This window comes from Urocampus carinirostris, chromosome 4 (genome assembly GCF_059441175.1).
Source record: "Urocampus carinirostris isolate Australia breed hairy pipefish chromosome 4, RoL_Ucar_1.0, whole genome shotgun sequence".
In the NCBI taxonomy this organism is placed as follows: domain Eukaryota; kingdom Metazoa; phylum Chordata; class Actinopteri; order Syngnathiformes; family Syngnathidae; genus Urocampus; species Urocampus carinirostris.
In genome coordinates this window covers 22,794,198-22,806,350 of record NC_142352.1, presented here as the reverse complement: position 1 = coordinate 22,806,350, position 12,153 = coordinate 22,794,198, and the positions used below count along the sequence as shown (strand labels likewise).

General features: G+C 37.9%; 1 protein-coding gene across 2 annotated transcripts in view; it reads right to left on the bottom strand.

Annotated features, from left to right (window-relative positions):
- chd9 (chromodomain helicase DNA binding protein 9) overlaps positions 1-12,153 on the bottom strand; it is a 109,749-nt gene that overhangs the window by 42,671 nt on the left and 54,925 nt on the right. For both annotated transcript variants that reach the window (XM_088333915.1, XM_088333916.1), the window contains exons 4-7: positions 3,341-3,443; positions 715-861; positions 426-494; positions 284-339 (exon numbers count right to left, since the gene is read on the bottom strand). In XM_088333915.1, coding sequence (XP_088190041.1) covers positions 284-339; positions 426-494; positions 715-861; positions 3,341-3,443 — 375 coding nt within the window. The remainder of the gene's footprint in view (positions 1-283; positions 340-425; positions 495-714; positions 862-3,340; positions 3,444-12,153) is intronic.

Here is a 12,153-nt window from a genome sequence, read left to right as displayed (position 1 = left end):
GAAATTAAAATCAAACAAAATAAAACTGTTTTTTTTTTTAGGTTTTCCTTAGACTTTTTGTGTGTACAATATTTCGCATTGGGCAACGATATTAACAGGAAAAAAATGTTTCCTTCAATTTGACCGTATGTATTTACTCTACTGTGTTTCTGTGTCCACAATAAGTCTGAAATATACCATTAAATAAACCAAATAAATTGTGTAATTGTACAGCAAAAATAAATCATTCACAGTAGTATAACACAAAAAAATGTAAGATAAAAAAGCACGAGGAAGATCTTACTAGTTTTTGTACTTGACAAAAAATTCTTCCACTTCGACCAGCACTCCTGGAGAAACCTACAACGGATGAACAGAATAAATATGGCTACTAATTCATATACTGATAAAGAAACATCAAGCCACATCAAAGTGCAAAAGGTTACCTCCTTGTTGACGATACGAGAAGACATGATTTTATCCACGACGGCAGCATCTTCTTCGCTTGGGTTTTCCTGTAAAGGAGAGAGAACGCTGATGGTCAGCAACTGTACGAGTCCTCTAAGACAGTTTTGTTTTTAAATCGGAGAATCTACAGTTAAAGGTAACATTAAATGAAAACAAGACAATTTTCTTTCATTGGTGATGGATTGCAGTGGCCATTTTTAGACTTGTAAGACGATGTCAAAAGTGAAGTTGCAGTACTTCACAATGTTGCACGTAGCAGGTACGTACCACAAAAAGCTGCATCGCAGGCTGCTTGGGCACCCCCGCATTGGCCTTCTTGGCTTTGACGTTAACCTTGCTGTCCTCATCTGACAGCCTGGCCTCCAGCTCTTCTGCATACTTTTTCCTCTTCACCTGGCGATTAGACCGCCTCTTCTTAAGCGGAGAGGGACAAAAACAAAAATCACCGAATGTTGGCATCTTGTATTTTTATCAAATCGCATTAAAATTGATACTCTAAGCAAGGTGTGTCCAAAGAACCGTAATCGATCTACCATAGCAATTTTTTCTGCTTAGTTTGACCATCCCAATTAACATGTTTTTAACTCACAGTTTTCATCCTTATAACATGTACATTTAAAGAAGCCCAAAATGAAGTTATATACAGAACAGGGCTTGGTTTTCAAATAGTTTCCTGTTTCAGCCCATTTTTCAATAACTAGTTGGTTGTTTACTTGCTAAAAGTAAACAACAACAGTCAGGGTGTTAGAACTTTAACGTTTGAGTTTCACTATTTTTAATCATTTTTTTAAAGATAAATATCCCTCAGTAGGTATAAAATATAATCATATACTTTAAAAATGTGCCTCAAATTTGAAAAAGCATCAGGCATCTAATTCAAACCTGGAAACGTTTTTTTGTTTTGGTTTTATTATCTCCGGATTAATTTTGGATAATAGCAGTATTCATTAAAAACAAGTTTATCTGTAAATCATTCAAAATTTATCATGATTAAACCCGAAATATGAACTAAAAGGTTATTTTTGTTCAGGTCCTTCCTGTCTGTGATATTTATAAATAACCTCCACGTAGGCGTCTTCTTGCCACAACAATACAAAAAGCCCCTCTCATAATATGTTTTTAATTAAAAAGCAATGCCACAGAGACAAAACAAATTAGGTTGGTGAGAAAAAAATCTTCGCTGCAAATGTTTTAACTCTCACATCTCCCACCAAACTGACTTAAGGTCAACAACTCTACAAACTGTGACAAAATGGCTGACTGGTTAAATATTCCGTAAAATCACAGTAGCAAGCGCAAATCCAAACTTTCGTGTATTGGATGATAATAATATAATATAATAATGTCCATTGTTGTTTTGTTATACCCATTACATTGCAAGCAGATTGTAGGAAGTGTTTGTCAATGAAGAAGTCAGAAAAGGAAGATGACACTGCATCATGTTACCAACCTTAACATTCGAATCTTGTTTTTTTTCTATTCTTGAGCTATGATGGAAGAACTTGGTAAATCGGTGGTTCTTAACCCAGTTGGAGTTACCGAACCCCACTACTTTCAAATGTGCATTCACCGAAATCTACTTTGTTTTTTGTTTTTTTCAAATTCAAGATTTATAGTTCTTCTACTGGTGCACAAAATGAACATGCAGAAACAAAACCAACATAGTGCATGAACTCACAATAAATTATACCATAGTACATTAATGTGACCTCTGCTGTTGCACTTGCGAGATCAGTCCAGATATGTGTGGCTTCACCTTTGCAAGTGCTCCTCTCGTGTCATTTTCAAAGCAAAGTTCCTTTTCTTTTTTTCTTTCTTTTTTTGTGTCAATTATCCTCAAAAAGGATCGCTCATAAGACATGTTGTAACAAATGGTTCAAAGAACTCCAGGGCTTTTTAGGCAACAATTGGATACTTTTCCAATTGTTTACACCAAAAAGTTGAGTGGTGTCTTTCTGAAGAGTTGTTTTTTAACCTGATTCTGTTGAATTTCTATGATTTCGCCAAACTATTCACCATTGACTACTGCTGTCTCAACAGAAAAGCAAATGGCTAACTCACCATTCCATATGAGGTTCTTGCAGAGAAGAATCCATCAAAAAACATTATAATACTAATTAAATGCAAGATAATTCCTTGTTTCAGTTTCATATGTACAGAAATGTCACCAACTCAAGAAACATATTCTATCTTACACAGCTGTCAAGGGAAGGGGACATTCAGGGAGGTATGTCGTACATAATTTTCCAACCACTTTCCTATTTTGGTCGACATAGTAAGCATTAAAGTATGAAGTAATTACACTACGTGCCTGGAGAGGGGTGGGGGCCAACAGGCTGTACTTGCCCAAGTCACGCCACAGGAAATGGTACCCCATGACAATAATGGTTAAGGGATACACCCAGGACCAACTATGATGACATTCACATGTTTGATCTCTCCTGAGCTAAATTATGTGCAGCACTGATTGGCCAAGAACTTTCACATGATCACCTGCAGCCTGTGATGACCAAGTGGTCATATCGTCACGTATACACATGAGGAAGCGATGTGGTGTCTTGACCTCTGTGGCCGAGACTCCACCGGACCATTGACATTGACACACCGAACCCCTAGTGTTTGATCGAACCCAGGTTAAGAATCACTGTGGTAAATGCTTAAACTAAAAGAGGCCAAATCCACATGTTTCTCCAATTTCCCCCAATGCACTGCAAATTACATGACTCCTACATTATTTGGAAACAAATTCATGAGGTCAATCCTAAAGTGACGTCACAAAAACATCAAACTTTGCTAGTTTTGCATTTGAACATTTGCTATTGGTACAAGTACATGCCTGTCAACATCTATTTTGGAAAAATAAACCCGTATGCATGACAAAACTGTAACTTACCGAGTCTCGCTTAGTGTGTCGAAGCGGAGGATCCTCGTCTGACTCTTCCTCAGAAGAGTCAGGCTTTCGCTTCTTCTTCTTCCCAATCTTGATGACAATTTTCCTGATGGAACAAAACATTTTATTTGAAAAAATAAAAAAAACTACAACTCTGATACTCCGAGTAAACCATAAATGGTGTCTATCTTAAACTTTTATTGACCCCATTTAACTCTTAAAATAAAGGTAACATTTTTGATGATAATGAATACATGGTTTTGGGCAGACAATTAACAAATGCATTTGAAAAAAGTATTGTTCAACAATGTTCAGCCCACATGATCTGTAGCGAAATCATATTTCGATTTATTTATAAGAATTTACTGTGAGGTTATTCTGCGCTTGTGGGTTGTTTGGAAAGGGATTGATCAGCTTTAACATGTTTAAACAACTGATGGTAAGCTCTAAACATTAAATACAGTATGTTCAGTGTGCGTTTTCATTAATACTTTAATTGCAAGTATGATGAAAATGGAAGACAAAAGACTAATGGAAGCTTTACTGCTGTACCTCGACTTTTAAATTGGGATTTTCAACGTTTACCAAAAATGTGGTAAAACAATAAAATAGAGTATTAGTCAAAAGAGTAAAGATTACACAGAAATATATTCCTTCCCCCTACTACGTTCGTGTCACGACACAAGAAGAAAAACAAATTATGTGTCATGCAGTAAAACGGCATACCAAGGCAGCAGTCAATTTTGACTTTTTATGACTTTTTTTTCTTTCAGATCGAATTCAGAAAATGTACAGTTGCCTGACGTAAACGGCAGAAAATTAAAGTAGAGGGTGTTTCAAAAAATCTGATATACTTTGAGATGAAAATGTCACAGAAATCACAGGGTTGAGTCAAACTAAATTATTAGGTATGAAAGTTGTCTTAGGATTTATTCTTCCAAATCTCAATTTAAAAAATTCAAACGCATGTTGATAATGTGAACGATTTCACAAATGTATAATATGTGCACCGCCTGAAACAATTACATATATCAAGTTGGTAATCCAACTCCTTCCAAACACACTGAAGGATATCTTAGGTAAAAGTTTTTTTTTATATATACACATTATTTGCCCAGGAGTTAGTACAGGGAGCAACCTATATTTCTTTTAATAATTATTAAGATTCAAAGGATCTCAAGTTTTTTTTAAATACCCTGTAAATGAGCAAAATAAAGGCGTTGTTGCCGACAGCTTGTTGAGTAAAACAAACGCGACATCAGCAGATTCCCATGAAAGGAGGAGGTGGTAACTAAAGGATTTTCACGTCAGTTGTGAAGCATTTTTGTTAATATCTCATTAATTCTTAGGGATGACCTCCACAAGTTATATTTGCTTAGGGCCGTTGCTAATAAATCTTTTCAGAATTGAGTATACTAAAGACCTACAAAAGTCACATTTGCTTAGGGCCGTTGCTAATAAATGTCCAACCAAAAAAGAGGCTTGGTAGCAAAAACACTGGCTCTCTGCTGTGACCTCTCAATTGAAATCAAGTTAGACAATGTACTATATTTTCTGCACTTTAAAATGCACCCCAAAAATAGTCTTTTGTCATGTATTTTTCATATGTAAGTTTCACTGAACTGACTGTAGGGTGCATGCAATTAAAATGACAGTAAAAACGATCATATTAGTGCAATGATTGATCAGTCGAAAAATGTGCAGAAAATTGTATGCAACGAGATTCAAACCAGAGTCACGCCTGTGAAGGCATCGAAACGTAACTGCAAAACCACCAGTGATATAAATTATTTTAAAAGGCATTCTATTCTATCTTATCATCACACTCATTTTATTGTCGGTGCCAGAGACGAATGTGAGAGATCGTCGTAAACAAAGTCATCCTGGAAGATATAAAAGCAAAACAGCATTAAATGGGAAACAACTTTTTTGTGTATCTGATGATGAGGACGGAGCCTCTGAGCGGATGTCTGAACCCCGCAATTCTGTTCTTCTTGAGCCAGGCATGAGGCAAGAGGTCTGGCTTAAAGGAGGCCAACAGAGTTCTCTGAAGCCAGCAAACCAGGTTCCAGCCAAACAAGCAGCACAGGACCCAATCCTGGCCCGTACTAAACCAAAAAGTTCTGACCAAGTCCCATCTTAACAAGCAACCAGAAAACCTTGCTAAGCCAGCGCTCAAGCCTGATTGAGCCAGCAAACTCAAAGGAGCCACCAGCAGCCAAACGCGGCTTTAACACACGGCATCCCGTTATTCTCTTCTCAACCGGGTATCCAGCCTTGAAGATTCCTCACTGCTTTCCCGCCGAGGACATCAAGGCTGGGCTGCCACCTTCATCGAATCACGGTGCTTGTTTTTTGTTTGACGTAGAATTATATCAAATTACAGTACTATAATAATTAAGCCAACGTTGTTTTTCTATCTAAATAGTGGTAGTTAAGATCACAACTTCCATCTGTCTTTGCTTTATCTTCTTCTATTTGTTGTTTTGTGTTGTATTAAAGTTTCTCCTGTAGATAAATTGTAAATGAAAACTGCATAAATCGGAGAGTGTGTGTGTCAAGTCATGTTTATTTGTATAGCCTTTTATCACAAGAAGTCTCAAAGGGCTGCACAGAACACAGATTATTGCAAACTGCAGACTATTATTACACCCCATGATCTTACTAGATTAAAGCATATTGAACTATCAAAAACAGTAAGATCTTCCGGCTATGGGCAGTAATTATGGGTCGTTTCACGTCTAACAGAAGATTTCCCATCGATGTAAGTAGTTCATCAAAACTTTCTGGTCTGATAAATTGTATTCAAAATTATATACATATAAAAAAGAACAGTCTCAAATTGACCCTTCTGTGTCTTGACTCAAAAAATGCTGGGCAACACTGAAGTAGCAAATAAAAAGGGTAAAGACAATGGTAAACATTCGCCCCTCTAGTGTGTGTGTGTGTGCAGACATTGTGGGTTAATTAAACTCTGCCGCCACAGTTAAACCAGAACAAAAGCCCAACAGAGGAGAAAAATGTGAACCTGCCTGTTCTTTTTGTTGTTTGACTAGCTTCTATTTGCAACAAGCAAAACCTAAAATCTACAAATGGGGAAGAAAAGAAAAAGAAACAATTGTTATGTTATCACATGTTGCAGCATTACACTGGGAGCCAAAGTCAAGGTAACCGCTCAGAATACGGTGGCTCTTGAATATGGTTACTGGCTGTAATAACAGGCTACGGCTATTGTTTCGAAAATGCCTGTTCCTGCAGCGGTGCAGTGCTATAAAGAGCTGCCTCCTTTTTCTACTGGCCCCTCCCCTTCCCATGCTCATGATATTACATTTCACAAACCCTCTGTCAATGACACATTATGGTTGCCACGCAACATGCCCTTGGGAGCCGGGGGTTTTGTAGCCCTGCTGTTGACATCACTTCCTGTGCAAAAGGCAACGCAGGCGCATGACTGTTTGCTGGCCCCTGACAGAGAGAGTTGAGAAATGTGCCAAGTCAGTGTGACATGACGTCTACAACCTGTGATATTTACAATGGTTGCAATCAAAATAATTTCTGGTGGAATAGCCTTGTTCCAGGAGACTGCTTTGGCAAATGAAAGATCACTTTTGGCTGAAATTGTCTGACAGTTGTTTTTATTAAATGACTTTCACATAATGCTATTTATATGACTGCCTATCTTAGCCTTAAAGGTAATACCAAATTATTAAACATGGAAAATGCAACAAAATAGTACATGTTTTTGTATAAGATCTATAAATACTTCATCGGTATATTCCAAATATTTTCCGGGATAATGCATTTTAAAGACAGCAAATTCTGTCTTTGTAATCTTGAGCTGTGTCGTCATCTGAAGAAAACCAGCATCCCAGCAAGCCAGTCGGCATATTGATTTATATGTTAATTATTTAAAAGAGGTTACAAGTGTTTTAAGCAAAGGTTTGGTAATTTTTGTGGCCAATGCCTAGGTGTTGTGTCACAGGTGGATGCAGTAATGTTACAACAAACGACAAGCAGCCAAAAAGGGTCTAACTGGCATAAAAACACACAGTGAGCCCCCAAACCGGGGCAGATCAACAAAAAGAGTTGACAGCCTCGGCAGAAAAACGCGAGGCTGGCCAACCAGAAAACATGCAGTAAGCAACAATGCTAACAGGGAGCCAACAACGGAAAGCAGCAACAGCTGCAGCAACAAACACAAAGCCGGCCAGGAATAAACCAAGTGACATGGCAAAACTGGCCAACAGGCCAAACAACAAACAGTGGGCAGCCAACTAGTGCCAACCGAGAGCAAAAAAAAACAAGAACGCCCTCTGCAATCTCGACTCAACAGAGAGCTAGCCGGATAAAATTATACAAAGGGGGACACACACGGCGAAAAACACAAACAAAAGCCACAATCCTCTACCTCCAGGCCGAAATAAGCGGTATGCAATCACTGCTTACTACAATCGCTGTCTGTTTTGGAGCTGGCCTCACATGCTGTGTTCATGGGATTCACCAAGTGTTGTATTCCTTCAATTAGGTCACAGCTCTACAGCAAACAAGTCTGATCTGTCACGTTTGAGACTAAACTTCTTGAATATGTTGCAAGATATTGTCAGTATTATGCGGAAGAAAAAGATAAAATAATCTGTTGGGAAAAGTTTTAAAAAGCAGCTACACTTGAAAGAAATTTGCCACGTATGAAAACCTTTAAGTTTCAGAAAGCTGTGTAGTAGTCAAGCTAAACTGAGGCAATGCTCTTGCAGTGGAGCGCAAGTTTAGTTTAGCACCCTGCAGCTCTGCCTTAGATGACACAGCTGCCTGACAGACTACTGCTAGTCTGCTAGTGGTGTAAATGGCAATTAGTCAGTGTGCTATCCCACATAGTCACAACCAGGCACTTATACATAGCATCACTTTAGCCACCCATGCTTTAGCTTGCCAACATCAAACACCTGACAAGGCCCAGCCTCTTAAAGGGACACACCTGACACCCAGAAACGACAGTATGTGTGACGTTTTCCTTTTTATATAATTCACTCTTACAATTTAGTACTGCCATAAACTGAGGGTATCCTAAAAATCCTAACAAAACTGAAATTAAATGGTATGATCTTTTTGGCTGCGAACATCAGAGGAAATGTTTACTCAACATGACGTCAGTTACGGGACATTGAACCACACAGACTTGTGCTGTGCCAACTCCAACAAAGCGGTAAATCTAATAAGCAACAAATGGATCAATTCATTGATTTTAAGTAGGTGCAAAATCCTTTATTACATAATATCTGGTGCCATTACGGAATCATTCCAACTGCTCAGTGGTTTCCGAAGCAGTTCTAACACAACACGGAAAAAAACTGTGCTGCCCTAAAACTCACAAAACAAGAAAATAAATCCATAATTTACAAACAAATACCACACTAATATCCAGGGAGTCAAATATTATCTTCAGACTTGCTTTTCTTTATGTAAAATGTAAAATATCAAAAATTATGAGAATCCAATTAACCAATTTTAGTTTCTTTTAACTTTGACCTGGTCATTGTATTTTCTACCTGGTGGACATCAACACACTTCTTCATGAAAAGCATGCCAATTAAACTCTGCCACCCTTTTCTGGCAACATTTTTTTCCAACCCTCATTAACATTTCTTGTACATCATGTGGGGTTTGTACAACATTTTAATGGGAAAATTTAAGCACTATTTAAGGACTTTTATAGACATTTTTTTAATGTCTTAGGTACCATTGAAGGAAAAATATTTTGGTGTGAATCGGGTATTTTTCAGAGCCACATATATATCTGCCATTTACATATGCAATGTTTAATCTTGTGTGTGTATTTATCAAGACATAGGATTATTTTGGATCTTTAGTAAATCGCAAAAAGATTTGTTTTTGAGACAAATCTCTCCCGATCTAGGTGTTGCGTAAAATTACAGTGATATGTAGCTTACATTTTTAGTTGCATCTTCCCATTACATACCACTGGCAAAAGCTACATTAATTTTGATAAGTAATCCTTAAAATTTCATAATGCCCTATTTAAGTGTTTTAAGCACCAGTCCTCTTTGGCACAACCCGATGACGCTTAATAAAACAATGTCATACAAACTAATGTGTGCTTCTGTTATAGCAGTTAATTCAATGGCAAAGAGAAGCCACCAGAGAGCAGTGTCGATGACCGTTTTGAGCAGTTGTTGAGCAATAGGGCAACAATTTAAAGCATTTGCAAGCACTTTACCTAAAACGCAGGGCACAATTTAATCCTTGAAAACACGAAATTAAAATTCAAGCATCTGTAAGCTCTTCAACTTTTCAATTATTGAAAACTCAACCTTATAGTTCAAGTATTTTCAAGGATTTCAAACACCTGTACAAACCCTGATAACGGTAACCTAGATTTGTACAATTTCAAATTTGTTTACTACTTTGAAACTGGCCCTCTTATTGGTTCATTAGGACATTAGGATAAATAATATACAGTGCACTATAAGACACCTAATACATGGCAATCTATTGTTTTCTTCTGTAATATATAAGTTAGTTCAGTCTTTACATGAAAAATGGATACTGCAATTATTTTGACGCACATGCAAACACACAAGCATTCACATGCCTAGCAAAAAATACTTAAGAATAATGTCATTAAAATGCACAGAAAAAAAAATGAAAAAATAATATTCACCAGAGTGAAGCAAAATTGCATGGCAGCCACTGGGTTGTAAAAGCATGATGTAAAATATAGGCAGGACATAAACCTCCATTTTCTCTCAAGTAATTGATCTCACGTGCACCATTTTGTGTTGCATTTTTTCCAACTACTCTCAGTGCTTTGAAGCATCAGCATATTTAAGAAACAGGCCGGAACACAGGAAACATTTCAACAGCTCCAAGCAATGATGGAAGCAGCATATTTATAATTAGGGGAAAAAAATATTATAGGGGGAGGGGTGCACAATGCTCTCATCTAATTATACGCATTTATTTTACAGCAGGTAGGGAGGATGAAAAATCTAGCTTTCATAGAGCTAAAATCGCTCAAGATGCCTCCCAGATAATATCGCATTGTACGCATTGGCATCAAAATACCTGATATGCATATAGAGGTTTGACAAACAAAATGGGTATGCAATATAATTCAACCTGATTAACCAAAAAGATGAACTACTAGGCTTCACTAACCACTTTTATCTAAATTCTCCTATGTTTAATGGCAATATGCATCAGGCCAATTAACTGGACAGGTCCTTCCATACAGATGGCTAATTGTCATTACTTTTTGACATTTCATGAACGCTATTCTCAAAAAGCAAAATAACTCAGTTGTAAAAACGCTTGCCATACAAAGAGTTGAACTGGGTTGAGATAACCAAAATTTAAAAAAAATTATTAACTATTCATGTTACTTTGAGAGTAACTTGCATCATGGTCTTAATTTTAAACAAAATTGAGTTAGATTTTCATTGTACTTTGATTTATATTTATATTTCTCAAGCTTTCTACAGCCTTTTTTAGAATTAGCACTCCCGGAATACATGCATTCAAAAAAACTTTAAAAATACTTTATATATATATATATATATATATATATATATATATATATATATATATACAGTATATATATATATATATATATGCATCCATCCATTATCTGCACCGCTTATCCTCAGTAGGGTCGCGGGGGTGCTGGAGACCAACCAAGCTATCTTCGGGAAGTGGGACACCCTGAACTGGTTGCCAATCGCAGGGCACACAGGGACAGAAAATTTGCCCGCCCATTCACACCTAGGGACAATTTGGACCGGCCAATTAACCTGGCATGCATGTTTTTGGAATGTGGGAGGAAACCGGAGTGCCCGGAGAAAACCCACGCAAGCACGGGGAGAACAGGCGCAGTGGTTAGCGCATGTGCGGCACAGTTCATGTCTTGGGAACCTCCTGCGTGGGTTCAAATACAGCTCCAGACTTCCTGTGCGGAGTTTGTATGTTCTCCCCGTGCTTGCGTGGGTTTCCTCCGGGCACTCCGGTTTTCTCCCACATTCCAAAAAACATGCATTTCAGGTGAATTGGCCGGTCCAAATTGTCCCTAGGTGTGAATGAGCGAGTGAGTTGTCTGTCCCCCGTGTGCCCTGCGATTGGCTGGCAACCAGTTCAGGGTGTCCCCTGCCCACTGCCCGATGATTGCTGGGATGGGCTCCAGCACCCCCGCGACCCTACTGAGGATAAGCGGTGTAGCTGATGAGATGAGATATATTTAATTGAATATTAAAACAGGCAATATTTAAAGGTAGTACTTCTAGACTGGCCTAAGTTCTAAGTGCATCAGAGAATAGTGCAACCAGGAGACATTCAGCAACATTTCACAGAATCTCAATCTAATTTCTACTGAAAATGCCATGTCTACTTTGACCTTTTTTACTACACTTTTTAAAGGTGCTGTACGGAATTTTGAACTTTTCTATTAACTGATGCCATCTTCTTGCTTGTGTCATCATTACAGCCTTTGTCGAGCTCCTTAAGTTGCATGTACAGGTACATGCATTCTTAGACACGCGCCAATAAACTCTTCCTTGTTTTTTTCTTTTTAGTGGTCTGGGTTGGCGCTTGGACTGTACTTTAAATGGGCTTTTTTTTAAAATGCAGCGATGAGCATAAAGTTACTCCCACTTTGGTCCTACCTAATATGTTGTGCGGCCCGAACCGCTTTGCTAAAAGCAAGATAAAAGCATATAGGCGCGGTGGGAAAACACTATAAGGGGTATTTGAACTCAGTTGTGCATTGTTAACACATACTTAAAGAAAAAATTATCCTTTCAACATTTTAA